Raw genomic sequence first — 15,971 nt, 5'->3', positions numbered from 1 at the left:
TCAGCAGGACCGGGATTTAGTCCCAAATGGGTGTTTCATTAGTAACCTGACTCCATGTATTTTGACTGGCTAATTACAGTTTCTATATACTGTTTTAGGAGAATAGTAAAGCACTTTAGGGGGATGAAAAAAAATGTACCGTACCTTCCACAGGTTCTTTTTTTCTTTTAATGCTCACTACTGACGCTAGACCTCTATTTCATTATTTATATATTTCAGCTTGAACACTATAAAAGATACTTATCCTCATCTCTTAGCTGCTCTGCCATAAAAAAGAAACAACAAAACAGTGAAACCTCAAAAATTCTTACAAAACCCGAAGTCTTTCCATGCTCAAAGCACACTCTCAAAGCAACAACAAATGCCTGCAAATCAGCTTTGTAACATGAGCTGTAGTTTAAGGAATTAACCATTTCAGGCCACGAGCTGGAAAGTGAACTCTGAAGCCTAAATATTTCTTACAGTTTTAATTAAGAGACACCAAAATACTAGGAATTTGAGTGGGCTGCAGCACACTTCTGACCAGCCTGCAACCAATTTCCTTCCTTACGAAACAAGAGTGTATTGGTTGGAAATATCTCTAGTGTGTGCAAAGGGGAAGAGTACAACACATGGAGAACAGCCCCTCAGGTGGCATGTCCTGAACTATTATGGATTTATGAATCACAATCAACCGTGAGGTCCACGCATGGAGAAAAACAGCCCCTCTGCTAGCAAGTCCTGAACTATTACGGATTTGAGTCATACCCAACTGTGAGGACTACCAGATGCATGTTGTGAAGTGCCGATATCATGGATGGCAAGAAGAGTGGTGTGTTCTACTCTTGTTTGAACCTCAGTCTGATTGACACTGAAGCTCACTTATTTTGCCTTCATACATCAATCTGCTTTCCTTTAAAAAAATAAAGAGACTCAGTTGCACTGTGAGCACAATTTCATCATTCTGAAATACACAAAGCACCAGTGAGCAGCACTGGCCAGTTTCAACTCTTGTATTGTCTAGTTTGAACACACTTGACCTTATTTTCGTGAAAATCCGGCAGATGGTTCATAACAGGATCACAATAAAAAAAAAAACAAGGATCCACAATAACTGCCCAGTAGAAATACTAACTAAACCTCTGCCTAGATAGAATTTGATTATTTGGTTTTTTTTCAGTGGTGGTGAAGAAACCATGGAGGGCTTGATCTGTTTTTTCACTCTAAAGCTATGTGATCAGCTCTGATTCACAAAATATCTGCATTTGTCCATCACAGAAATGTATATAATTGCTGAAAATAAGCCAGCAAGAAAGATCCCGCCTGTTCCTTTGAGACAAACACAACCATTGCTTTTGTGGCTGCTTCCCTCTAGTCTACTCCAGGCTTGAGAGAGTTGAATCTCTTTCTCTCTCTGTGCCTGCAGAAAGTCCAATACACAGTGTTTGCAGGATGGAAAGCAGGACAATGTGAGCCTTAGCACAAAGTCCATCAATCCTGCTTTGGCTCAGCTAAGCAGGAGCTTTGTTTTTTCTGCCTCAAGGAGTTGTCTGAGGTCCAGCTTCCGGCTCACAAAGTCTGTGGCTGTTCCAAGCCCTCAGCAAAACACGTCATTCAGAAAGCAAGGAGTAAGCACACATCACCACAGGTCTGTCACCATTGCAGTGATGCCAACGGACATCATTATGTGATACTTGGTTTTGGAAGCGTGAGGAAGCTACTCTCCCCTCTCCCTTTCTACGTGTTGTGGGAGTCCCCTGTGCTAAGCTTTTTTTTGCAGTCTTGGATGAGGAAATGGGATTTAGATCTGCAGGCAAAGGCAGGCACTAACCAATTTTTTATGATTCCATTGTCAGATTTTGTAAATAATCATAACTTTCTGTAGAAATAAGAAACAATATATAAAAGGAACATTAATGTGCACAATATTCTCTGTCTATGCACTGTTGTTTTTTCTCTCTGAACTGTAATTATTAAATAAACTGAACGATTTTTTCCTCCTCCCCCTTTTTTTACTTCAGTAAAAAGCTGATTTAATTTGAATTATTCACCACTACTTTCTTTAGGTTCTTGGGTTTTTTGTGTGCTTTTTGTTTGTTTGTTTGTTTTTTTATTCTTTTGCTCTTGGCAGTAAAGTGGCATTTCAGATTATGGAGCGTAGGTCTTATGACAAATGATATTTCCTTGGGCTTTTTCTGTGTATAGAGGAAAGATGATGTAATTCCACACTTAGTAACATTTCTTCCAGCATTTCAGTAACCAGTCAAGCATATAGCTGGCCAGTTTTTTTTTACTTGTATGTTTTCTAACAAAAACATCTTGCTCCTCCCCCTTCCCCTTTACTACTGTTTTGTTGCAAAATGAGTCAAATATTCTAAGAAAATCTAAAAATATATCATAAACTGGTGTTTTATTACACACAAGCTGTAATTCTTATGAAAGTGAAGAGCTTAATAAATAAGTGCATTTTTAATGCACTTATTTTAAATAAGTACCAATGCACACCACACCCAAAAGAAAATATTGTGCATATAGTAAGAAAAAGGCTTATTTTTTTTTTTTCAGGCATTAGTTTACTAATAAAAACTGGAAATTAACAGACTTACACCGTGAGTATTATCCAAGCTTTTAATTGCAAAAACTGGCATAATGGAATAACATTGAAAGTATAGCCACCTACTTATAACCTTAGCATTCAATAAAAGAAAAACAGTGCAGAAATGAGCTCCCCATTATTAGGAAAGATTTGTCTCATAGTAGTGCCCTATCTGAGCAGACACTGTTCTGACCTAAACTGGGAGGCTGTACAACATCGTTTTATGATTATGTCCTGTGACAGAAGTAGGCACATTTTACTGGTTGATGCTAATGGGGGAACGGCAAGGCCTAGCAAATTCTACTAAATTCACACCTGGCACTGCATTCCCAACATACTGGCCACAGTATTCATACATAGGAACACAGACCCTACCCCAAAGGGCTTACATGCTAGCTATCACACTGCCTCAGGCTACCTCTTCCATAACCCTTGTGCCTTCAGTGTCCACTTCCCTACCAAAGCACCCTCTTTGTGACTTTCTTTAGATTAAAAACCTGCAACTCGATCACTCCTCAAGCTAGTCTCTGGACCAAAAACTGCTCACACTGTTATTCTTGCAGATCTAAGCAGGCTGAAATGCTTTGAATTATTTCCCAACTTTTTTTAATCTCCTAGAGAAACAGATGTAAACCAGCAGCTGCCTCTTACACTGCATTCCCCTTAAGCCTGCTGACCGATATGTTTGAACATTTCTGTTCCATTCTGTTTGCTGCAAAAAGTGGCCTTTCCTTCCTTGCCTCTCTGTCCAGTGGTGTGAAAGCAGTCCCTCATAAATCACTCAATGCCACCTTTTTACTCGATCCGGAGGCAACAGGTCCTAATGATTTAAGGTTTTCCTTTAACACCCTAAGCTTCACTTTGAGAAGTCGCCATTCTTGTCGGGATGCAGACAAGGAAGTAGCTACTTCCCATGCAACAATGGCAGGGTCATAACTCCTCTGTAATTGCTGTTATCTTTGCCATTGTCTCATTTCTTTGTTTCCCTTTCAGGTTGTATTTGTGTAATGTTACATATCCAGACAGGATCATTTCAGACAGATAGCTGAAATGCATACAAAATACTAAAAAGAGAATACACGTAATTCCTTCATATTCCATAATGGCAAAAGACAACAGGGAAAGAAAAGGATTAAAAACAAAGCAATTCTGATAGTCCAAATGGCAAACGTCACAACACACCAGGTGTGTAACCACATGCAACCGTATTGCAAGTATGGCGGCACCCCCACTAAGACTGTAGAGGGATATCAGGGAGCTTCTCCCTGGTATAATTACTTAGCATGGAGAGAAAGCATAAAGATAGTTAACACAAAATGTTACTAGCAGACCATAAGGACACAAGTTGTTGGTTCGATGACTTTACAAGAGATGTTTCAGAACCTTTTTAAAACAATGTCAGTACTCAGAATTCCTTATAGACTATCAACTGACCTCAAAAGCAAACTTTTAAATGAAAAGAACACAGAGGCAATATTGTTTCCTTGGGTGAGCTGTTGACAGAAAAGCATGCTTGAGAACTTCTGCTCAGTGAAAGAGTTCAAATTAAATATAGAACTAAAATCGGGTTCTGACTAATAAGATGGAAATCAAGAAATAGGAAACAAAGTTGAAATGAGGAGACAAAAATTTAGAATTTTCAGCAGCATTTTATGTTGAAAGGTGTTACATTATGTTATGCTGAAGCATGACTTCCTTTTCATAAATCCATGCTGCCTATTCCAAATCACCTTCCTGTCCTTCATATGTTTGGAAATGATTGCCAGGATTATTTGTTCTATCACCTTCCCAGGGATCAAAGTAGGGCTGACCAGCCTCCTTCTTGCCCTTCTTGAAGATAGGGGTGACAGTAGATTTCTTTCAGTCACAGAATCACCTCAGGAACGTCCCCCAGTCTCCAAGATCTTTTAAAGATTATAAACAGTGGCCTTGCAATGACATTGGCCAGCTCCCTCAGCACTCTTGGGTGCATCCCATCAGGTCCCATGGACTCGTCCAATTCGTTTCAATGCTCCCTAACCTGATTCTCCTCTACCAAGGGTAAGTTTTCCTTGCTCCAGACTTTCCCACTGGTCTCAGGGATCTGGGGTTCCTGAAGGCCAGTCTTACAAGTAAAGACCATGGCAAAGAAGACATTGAGTGCCTCAGCCTTTTCCATGTCCTTTGTCACCACATCGCCTGTCTTTATGTATTACTTTAATGCACATAGTGTTTTAATGGTGAAAACTAGAGTTTCTCAAACTCTCAGGAACACACGCACCTCAGATGCAAATCTTTCTTTAACTGAAATAGGGCATATCCAAAAGATAACCAAATGGTCCTTTACAACTGCAGAAAGATCAAAAGCTTAGTATCCAAGAAGACCGTGTACATGAACTGCCTGGGAGATGAAAAATCCATGGTGTTTACTACAAAACCAAGAGGCATGAGTAAAAGGGGATAAAAAAGTGAATCCATACTATAAAATATAAGGTGACAGAAATGGAAACAAACGGAATCAAAGTCCAGTGGCTTTCACAGTAAAGTCACCATGAGGGTTAAAGGCAAAGAAAAGGCATTTTTAGGCAATAAGGAACAAAATGAAAATCCTACATCAGATACAGAATCATTACAAGCTACATACTGATAATAAAATGGCAAACAGTGACCTAAAAAAAAAGCAGAACATTCACTACATCTGTGACATATATCATCTTTTTTAAACAAAAAGTTTTAATACAGGTTCCTTTAAGAAATCCAAGAACTTTTGTATTACAGGAGATTGGGCAGTGTGGCAGCTTACTCTAGCTTCCTTTAGTCTATGGTTCGGATTGCACCCTTTCCCCATGGCCCCCAGTAAAGCAGGTGACCACAGGCTGCCCTCCACCTGTCCCTGACAGCTCAGTGCGGTACCAGGCCAATGATTCTTATCAAATCTCATGCTTCAGAGCTTCAGCTGGTTTCCTGAAAGGGATGCACAGGAGCATTTGTTTTCCTGATGCACAGTTGGCCAGATGTATTTAGAAAGGAGAATGAGTCTTCTCTGGAGCCTCAGGGATTTGTGCAGCCATACCCAATCTGGTGCAGTACGCTGGTAAGGAAAGTCCTCCTTCTTAGATGCTCCTTTCCTTACATATTAGATTTCAAACTGACTGCCACTTTTGAGACCCAAAAAGGATTTTCCCTGTATGACTGAGAAAACCCTGGAGATTTTTCTCCTTATTATATGATATGGCTTTCCTGGTAAGATTATCTGGGTTACTGGCAACATTTATGCTGATGGGACAAAATATTTAAAATACCTAAGGACTAGGATACTTCAGTACAAATGAGTCACTGAGTTCAACCTTCAGGTAAAAATTAATGGGTTTTAGTATACACAGGTGAGAGCAGAGCGTTTCTAGTAACCTCAAGAGATGACTATTTTGTGACCCAAGAGAAAACCAAGAGGAATACTTTGCTGGCCAGAAAAGGCTATTTTCTCGCCTCATGTGTCTCTGGCATATGACATCAGCTTTCTGTGTCAAGCTTCTTTAATCTTTAAGCCATCAGTGACATCTTTCCATGACTTAGTAGAAGAAAATATTTGAAAGACCAAGTGAACAGCTTAACCTGGATACAGCATTTGGCCACATGATTTGTTTTTTTGTCACTGGACAGCACAAAGGTTTTCATTCACACATGGCCCACAAAATAAATTTTTAAGGACTAAGCCTTCAACAAAGAATTAAACATTCAACAATGAAAATGCTCCACAGCTCAAGTCAATGCAATCCATCTTATCCCTGTTAACCCTGATTTGAAAAATTGGGAATTATTACTTCGATTGGGTTCAAAGCAGTTTGACAAGCTGCTCGTGAAGAAAGCTTTCTTCAAAGTCTTTTACTTTTTTTGGCTTCTGCCATAGTCCACTAGTAAATGTTTTTTAAAAGCAACATGTGAATGCCATGCTATATGGTATGCAGAAATGAGAACACAATAATAGTCTGGTTTTGATCTGAATCAGTGAAGCAGACAGCTTTATTATGGATGCGTGCTAGAATGACTAAGGCAAATACAAGTCTTGCTATGATTCATTGCTTAAAGTAAGCTAAGGGCAAAAAGAAAATTTTATTTTTTAATACTTTCAAATTAAATTATTTTAATTAATTGTTTCATTTTTGCATAATGATTCAGGCAGCATTTATAGCTAATGCAGGGCAAGAAGAAAGAGATGCAATAGGATATTCTGACTACTCCAGAATAAGTAATCTACAAGTTTGGAAAAATACTCAAGGTCATGCTGAGCTCCTCTTCAATGTCAGCAGGATATGCAAGGCTGGGAACCATGATATATATTAAAAGGGACAAAGATTAAAATGTCCTTCCCCAAAATGCCCCAACACTCAAACTTGGATCACTCACAACTGGTTTCTCAACATGTTCACTGAGCACAAGGTGGCTCTAGACTCCCAGTCCATTGCAGCACGACCTGTACTGCGTGCATTTGCAGCACAGTTCTGTGAGCCTTCTTCCCCTCTGCAGTGCCGTGTGCCACACAAGGCTTGCTAGACTGATCTGTCATCAGTCAACAAACCACTTCTATCAAGCCTAGTCGTGGTAGGGAAGGGGCTATAACACCGTGACACAGCAAGGGAACAGGAGAGTTGGTGGAGTGTCATGATGAAAGGATGAAGCTCAGTGCTGTGGTTCCCTCACCAACCTCTCACCCAAGATTTCAGATGCTTTCCCCACAAGACCACCAGAAAGCTCCTTCATGCATCAGAAAACCAGGAGAGGTGAGCAGCTAAGCAAATGGAACTATTAAGATGGAGTCTTACCATGGACTCATTAATTACTTTGAGATTGTCCCTATTATTTTGGACATACTGTCCAGTGTAACTGATTTTACTACTCTCACTTTGTCATTATAGCAGCTTCTGGCTCATCTACACTTCAAAAGCTCAACCTGTTTAGTACAGTCACAGAATTTTTAATATTTTGGTCAGTATTTCTGTACTGGAATAGGCAAGAATATAATGCATAATAAACATAATAAAAACATAATAAAACATAATAAAAAAACATAATAAAAATACCTATGCAGTCTAATTTATATTGATGAATTGTTACCAATCACTAATAGTGGTAAAGCTTTACTAACATTCCATAATTTGTAAGGAAGAAGTAGGACACCACTACTGAGTCACAACAGAGAATATTGGCAGAATTACTATGCATTCTTTCTAGGGAAAAAAACTCCAAGAAATTTAATTTATGCACTCAAATGTATTATGAAATGAACTTAATAAATTCATTTAGTATTACCTAAATGAAATTATGTATGCATTTTAAAGTAAAAACAGAGGTGATATAAAAATACACTACCAAAAAGAATGTCTTACAAATGGCCTGTTTCACCAAATTCCAGTTTTTAATAATAAGGCCATCCAGAAATGCCAGCATTAAGATTTCCTTGGCTCTTCACTTTGGGTGACTTCAAATACCTTTAAAGAAAGAATGATAATTCTCTCCATAAAAAAATAATAACGCTTTTCCATTCCAAACACAAAAGCTGACCTCTGTCTACCTGTAGTTTCCAAACTACATGGAAGAAATAGTTCAAATCTTAAACAAAGTAATGTCAGTTTTCAGTATGTCTAAATAACAGTGCAGTATTCCCTCGCCCAATCCATTTTTTCCCCAATGGGTCATACTCAGGTTAAATCTCTAGTTGAGTCAGGCTACTACACATCCATGATAAAACTGTGCTAGCTACATGCAAAGCATGATATCTGAAACTGCAACTGGAATTCAAAGATAATAGTCACATGCAACTTTTAAGTCTAACTCTCCTAACATTTGAAACAAAAGCAGAAAAATGCTAACTAAGCATGTTTGAAGTACAAAAATCACATTACCTTCACTATATATTCCATTAATGTTACAATACGTGTTTTAATTATGCAATCTCTTTATCCACAGCTCTGAAGGAACACTTGAAGTCATTATTCTATTAACTGCATGCAGAACAGCTTGTAATTTTCCACCAGCAGCAGTGAGATGGCATTACCTTCTTTCCATGTCTTCCACTGGAACCTGCTTTACCTATAAAAAAACTCAGATCTTTCCTATGTATTGCTTACCCAGAGACCCTAATGATGGAATGTTTTAGATACCATTAATGGAATGCCTAAGAAGAAACTGAAAATGGACAGCACCAATCCTTTTCAATATCCCTTTCCCACAGAGACAGTACTAGGCAAACTGGGGAGAATCATGGTATCTCTTGCAGTTAGAAACAGGCTTGAATTCCAAAGATTTAATGAGTTCTCCAACATTTTATTTTTGTTATGGGAACATGAATATTTCTAGCATCCATCTAGATGTCTGACACTTTTTTTTTCCCCTATGACCTTTCATGTTTATAACGTCAACAGTCTAATTACATGTGGTACGAAAGTATGTTTACATTTGATGCATAGCAGGACATGGCCTTCAGCAAGGAACAGTGCTGCTGGAAAAATACGCATTTGCCTAAGTGGTGGAGTACAATTTATATGTACATTTTTTCTGGACATTTCCAAGGCAGCAGCTGCTCATCCTGAGATATTTCTAGTCTGTCACAGCAGGCTTCAGCAGTCCCAGAGAAGTATGAGCTACCTGTGCTCTTGTTCAAGACTATAAGCCTACAAGGTCAACCCTCAAAAACATAGCTGAAGAGGAATTTTCCATCAGCATTACATTCTCCTCCTTTTAGCTAAAAGAATCACTTGCCACATGACTGCAGATGTTTCAGAACTTTTAGTGGAAAAATGGCTCTTTCCTCCATGACTCTCCACATGTCAGCAACCTGTCTAGTTTGCTGATAGGGAGTTGTGCCCTCTAGGATCCTCTTCTTTCAATAACATATAAGTGTGAAAAGCTCTGGCTTTCAAGCTCCCAGACTCACTGCAATGGAAGGGGATTTCAGAAACACCTCAAATCTTTCAAAATGAAATGTCACTCGGTCTTTTTCAAACCAAAGTTAAAATAATAACAATAATAATACAGCTAAGTTTCTTCTCTCCTATTTTGGAACAGCACATTATTTGACATCTCAGAATTTCCAAACGGGAATTGTGTCTTGGACTAACATTTTTTTAATGCATGAAAGGCCCTGTGCAGCACCCCGATTTCAAGAAAAGAAATTGAATTGAGAGGGACTGTTCAAAGAAGCAAGTATTTGTCAGCATAAGCAGATGTTATACACTCATCTCCCTATGAAATTGGTTACACATTGTAAGATGCAGATGAATATATGAATTTTTATTACAGATGAGGTGTGTTATGTGTGAAAGTGACTTCAGGCCAGTTTTTTAACTGATGAAACAAGGTCAGACACTGAAAGATATTTAGGCAGTAAAAGAAGCAGATAAATTTGTCACAAGACTTTCAAAAGGTATCTAGCATTAAATTAATTTGGATTTACATGCGAGAAGTTTTTCTAAATGTTATTAGGTGCTTTTCTGCACCTTTAGTGGCTATTTTTTTTTTTCAAACTCTGGCTCTTTAACATCAATACACTGCATACAACCAGAAATCTGAGAAACAGATATAAAAGATTTGCTTCCCAGAACACTAATAAGCAACTGTGAATATAATTAAGAATATTTATAAAAAGGGAATTTGGTTCACACCTTGCTTGCCTCCAACTCTTTTTGTATGATGTGTTATATAGCTGTCACCCTTTAAAATGCTGCAGGGCATTTACTTTAATGTAAATGTGTATTTTTCTATCAAATTTCTATACTATACTGAAAACATGGCAGCTACACTTGAATATAGCGGAGCTATTTATTATTTGTGTTGATGTGGTAGAGGACGCTACTTGCTTGGAGCATAATTGCTATGATTCTCAGGTGTGACATCCCTCCCCGAAGGTTTTCCACCAGAAGAGCAAAACAGCTAATTCCCACAAATATTCAGGTAGCAAAACTGCCTTCAGTCAACCTTCTTCTCTTACAAGGAAAACATGGACTTTGTAATGTATCTAGAAGTTTAATGAATTCCAGGACTGAATCTGTGACCATGGGATGTGCTTAGAGTAGATCCCCTTAGCTGCTATTCATTATCTGTAGTAAAAAAGAATAATTTTGTTTATCTCTGCTGATCTAAATTATCATACTGGATGGATGTGAGGAAAGAGGATGCTTCCCTGGTAACAGTATTTCAAATTTCATGTGGCTTGGGCAGTTTAAACTAAAACTTCTATCTGGCAGCTCCTTGATAAGCAATTGAGCTCCAGAAGCATTGGTGTGGAGATGCTATAAACTCATTTACTTGATTTGATCATTAATCTATCAACTGGAATTGGGTTTATCTTAGACATGAGAATATTACTGGGGTGACTAAGCAATATTATAGCAGAATTTTAAGAGAAAGCAAAAATTTCACTCTTCATAGCAATCTGGGTGAGGCACTGCCATGGTATTCTTTCTCATCTCTTTAATTATCAATACCTCTACAAAGGCGAACAGTTCTGATTGTTAGCCTGGATTTTGGGAGAGCTTTTTCACAGACTTTCTGTGTCACCTCAAGCAACTCAGCCTCTCAAAGTTTCAGATTCCCAGCTGCTAACTGGGAATTATAGTAATTTACTTCCTCATAAGAGTGTTGTGAAGGTCATCCATTACAGACTGTGCAGTATTCAGAAGCAATGGTCACAGCATACATAAATGCCTATGACACAACAACCATAAGGCAATGTGTATAAATTGTGTCACAAAATGAAGCTTCTGGAAAGTCAGTACTGTTGTGGAAGAAAGGACTCACAGCGGTGGTACACTATACACCAAGTTCAGAGTACAAAAAGAACAAAGGAAAGAAAAGCCATTCTCAAAGGTGATTTAATTCATTGAAGTTTAACTGTTATTTCACTTATTGCTCTTAAAAAGTTCCTAACTGTACTTAAAAAAAAAAAAAGACAAAAAAAAAAAGACACAAGTTCAAGTTATATGACCACACAACACATACAGACTGAGAATAGGTCCTTTCCTAGTATTGTGCTCCATAAGGCACTCCACAGGTCCATCTTTCAGATACAGGTTTTATGCACCTGTTTAAATGAAAACCACCATAAAGAATATCAGGGGAGGAGAGCAAAGGGTTCTTCAGGAACATCTCATCATCAGCCAGCATGCAAGAGAATGGTCCAGAAGAAATTATCTTGGGAAGGGCTTCCTTCCTCTGCCAAGTGTGTTCAGTGGTTGAAGGAGCCTTTGATCCACTGTCTCTGCTCCCCTCTCCACAATGGAAAAGCTGTGTGCAGGCTAGAAAGGGCTGTGTGATTATCTGGGTAGTTTTAGTTTTTTTGTTTGGCCCCATGTAATAATTGGTTCAACTTAAAAATTTTGCTTCCACTGAGTACTTACTGGGAGAAAAGGAGACTGTTTGTCTCCTGAATGTATAGCCCGTTCTGTAGCCTGCAGACTCACAGGCTTATATAGTAAAAAGATGGCTATGAGTTTCAGTCCCTGATCCAATAAATGTTTATGCACAACGGTCTGTAGCAGTGTCAGCATGAGATATTTTGATCAAGTCGCATACCTGGCTAAAAAATACTCTTGGAATCTGATTAATGTGCGTTTAAATCCTCTTAAGTAGAAGACATACATCTCACAAATCCCAGCTGAATACCTTAAGCATCAGCCTGAAGGGTGATTGGTACGTCTTCCATGATGGTTTTGTGAAGACTGTATAAAATTTTTCCTATTTGAAACTACTCATTATTGGCTTCAGAATGGTTTTTGGGGAAAACAAGAAAAAAAAAAAGCAAGATAAAATTTCTATTTATTCCTAAGTTAAGGTGCGGTTCCTATATTCCTTTGAGAGGAAAGACTGCAGATATTATAAGCCCCTCTTCAACCCACATAAATGTGTGTGTACATATGTTTGTTTCTCATGCATGTTCTCATCTGTGCTTTGGCATCACAATTTTTCCCACAAGATTTTAAGATTATTTTTCAATTACAGTCTTAGCAGTAGATTGAAGTAACTGGGGAATAAAGAATTCAGGTCCTCATCCCTACAGCTTGTATGTTTTGACATCTGCATAAGTGAATTAATTTTCAGAAGCATCCTCCACAGCTCTAATTGCCTCCAGCACCTTAAAAAAATTAGTATCCACAAAACGTTAAAAACCTGTGGACAAAAATATTGATTTCCACTCACATTAAACTTCCAGACTATCAGAAAATACTAGTAAGTGTATGGCAGATAATTTAGGAAGTCTGAAGGCTTTTCAACTGAAGATTTTATCTAAGGAATAAAATAATGAATGTAAACACATGAATTTTCAGAAGAATTAGTAACCCTAATAGTTGTGGGGGTTTTGTGTGTGAAGCAATGAGAGTTGCATAAATACAATCTACTGGCAGGAAGACACTACACTAATGGGATTTAAAACCCCATGATTAGTTTAAACAATTATTATGTACCAATTGAGTAAATCTCATTAACAAAATAGGAGGTTAAAGGAAAATGTAAGATTGTCCATCTGTGAAATAGAATCATGGTATTTACAATTGACTGCTATGCTGTGAGTAGTGACCAACAAATTGAAATTAAACAATAGAAGGCAGTGTGCTACCACAGGATAACAGTTCATAATAACAACCATTGCAAATTTGTATACCCCCTTAAATAAAACACTGTCAATACACTTTTAAGGCATATCACTGTGGTATGGCTGATAAATAACAGGTCGCATCCACTTACCTGTGTTTCTGCTTTTGCCTTCTGGCGGTAAAACCAGTTGACCGCATTCAGTTTGGGCCTAACAGACTTGAAAAGACGCTTTTCATTTAATGCCAAGTCTTAGGTTTAGACTTGCCAAAAGTAATCTGTTAGTCTTCCCAGACTTTGGGAAGTGGAATATTATTATATAATAACTCCCTCTGTACTGAATTCAGGTAGTATCTCTTGTTTTGTTTTAAATCAAAGTAATGAGTATATGTGACTGAGGTGGAGCTCTCCCATTCTTCACAATATCTAGTAAGTTCTAAGTCCTCTCATATACAATATGAAGCTTTTGCCTATCAGCTCCTAATCTCACTGAACCAGAGCACGGTCCTGGAGGAACTAAGCACCAACCTTACTTTGAACCCTATTAACTTGCTTTGCCACTTCACTTAGTGTATCTGCCCCAAAACATTTGTCACTTACACCATATTATAACTTCTACTTGTTAACCATGCTGTCTAAACAGCATTAGCAAAATGGCTGGAAAACCTGAAGTTGTACAAACACCGAGTCTGTGAATATTTTATTTCTATCAAGTTAAAAAGTATCATTGGTTATCCATGTGATTTTTAATGAAAAACTCAAAGTCTTAATAAAAGATTAATTAATCTTTTCTGACTTGTTTCCTGTGTTTTATTTTCAATGCTTCAGATGTACAACACTGGTTTTATATATAAGTAAACATAACATACCAAAATCCACAAGCTTGACTCCTCCTTCAGTGGTCAAAAGGATATTATTTCCCTTAATATCACGGTGGATAGTTTTGTTTTCATGCAAATGTTGAAGTCCCTGGAAGGTGAGATGTAAACATGAACTTTTTACTAACAGCACTGTTCTCTGTATTACATTTGCAGAAACAAAAAGTAGGAGAAAAGTATGAAAAAACTTAAGACAGATTTTATTTTAATCCAAAACTACAGAGATGTCATTCTTACTGGAAAAGCACTTGGCACACCATAAGGAATAGACATCTTTTAATTGTCCCACTTTATGTCAAACAGAATTTAAAGATAAAAGCAGAAAAAAGCACTATAAATGTACATTATATATTACATCTTTAGAGTATAAACTCAAAGAAAACTCCCAAGGCCTAAATTCCACTGCAGAAAGTAAAATTCTGTTTAAAAGAAAATGAAAAAAAACCCCACTTGATCCTGATTAGCAAAAGAAGAATTCCCTATAGCAGTGTTGGAATTCACTAGATCTGTTGATCATTTTGCTATTAAAATATTTTGGATCCAGATACAAGAAGTTGAACAGTATTTTGGGTATATTTCTGCTATTTCTCACAAGAAAAGTGATTTCGATGCAGAACTGTATTTACTAAGGAAAGGAATCAATGGTCAGAAATCAATTTTCATTCCCCTAATAATGAAAGAAACGGATTAATTGTTCTTTACTTTGCTTGTTCAGAAAGAACCATCTGAATTACACATTATCTTGATTTCATTAAACACTGCTATAAGATAGTGTGCTGTGTTAGTGAGGACATGATCTTCATTCATTCAAAGAAAAAATTATGAGCTGAATATTGACTGTCCTTTCACTGAAAGCTTATCTTACCATCAGAGCTTCACGTAAAATGTAAGCAATTATAAGTTCATTCATCCTTTCGCCTCTCTTCAGAAATCCTTTCACAAGATCAGTCACAGATCCACCATTGCACAGCTGCAAAACATGAGGAGAATACAGAAAGGAATTAAGAAGTGTTGGAGTCGCCACCTGGTTTCAGTTTTCAGTAGTTTTCGTATTTGTAGACAAATAAGCTCCTATTAAACTGGCAAACCACAAATTTGTCCTTATGTCTACCATTTATACGAACAACACACATAGCACTTTTGCCAATTTTTTCACTGCTTTCCGCATTTAATTCTTCTTGCCCAAACACAAGTACAGCTGTCTATCTCTTTGCTCTTCTATATACATGATTGCTTTTCACTGAAACAGAGGTAGCTTATAGTGCAATAAATTTGCTGTGAAGGCATGTTCTGTGGGGCATTCATCACGTGCAGATTATTACAGCATCAATTCTCAGCTACAAAAGCCACATACAACATGAACTGCATTTAAGGCACCAGAAGACAGGCAGTAGAGAAATTCCCTCAACAAGAGAATCTTCCAGGGGGAAAGCTGCTCTCTTTGCCAGGCCGCACTTAATTCCTAGTGGAGAAGGATGTTACACTCAAGGAACGGGCATCATGGGGGATGATGAAAGCACCGTGGAAAGAAAGGTCTCATCGCCCACTGAAACAAGGTGGCCCATAGGTGTAAGACTAATTATAGCCCTCGTAGCATCAACATGTTGTTCAAGATGCAGAGCCACAATCTACTCTGGACGATCCTTTCTCCTAAGGTCCAGTTAGACTCCTAACTGCAGTTTGACTCCTGCAAAGCCCTGTCCTGTCCTGTATATATGGGAAGCAGAGGTGTGGCCTTGCTCTCTAAAAGATTAGTGAGCACACATTACTAGCAGGTTAGTTTAGACCTGCAATATTTCGTATGTTCATTTTTATCACACTTTTTTCTGCAGGAAGAAGCAACAAGGTAGCTTTAGTGACTAAGTACATCCAGTTTGTGTGGAAAGGTTTTCGTAGCAGGGGGGCTGCGGGGGTGGCTTCTGTGAGAAGCTGCCAGAAGCTTCCCCTGTGTCTGA

At 38.0% G+C, this 15,971-nt stretch overlaps 1 protein-coding gene across 1 annotated transcript in view; it reads right to left on the bottom strand.

Annotated features, from left to right (window-relative positions):
- MYO3A (myosin IIIA) overlaps nt 1-15,040 on the bottom strand; it is a gene marked incomplete at both ends in the record, with an annotated part of 82,365 nt that extends 67,325 nt beyond the window's left edge. The window contains 2 exons of the mRNA XM_010294327.1: nt 14,008-14,107; nt 14,882-15,040. Coding sequence (XP_010292629.1) covers nt 14,008-14,107; nt 14,882-15,040 — 259 coding nt within the window. The remainder of the gene's footprint in view (nt 1-14,007; nt 14,108-14,881) is intronic.
- Between the last annotated feature and the right edge of the window lie 931 nt (nt 15,041-15,971).

This window comes from Phaethon lepturus, unplaced genomic scaffold (genome assembly GCF_000687285.1).
Source record: "Phaethon lepturus isolate BGI_N335 unplaced genomic scaffold, ASM68728v1 scaffold6059, whole genome shotgun sequence".
In the NCBI taxonomy this organism is placed as follows: Eukaryota; Metazoa; Chordata; class Aves; order Phaethontiformes; family Phaethontidae; genus Phaethon; species Phaethon lepturus.
This window is presented reverse-complemented; position numbering and strand designations above follow the sequence as displayed.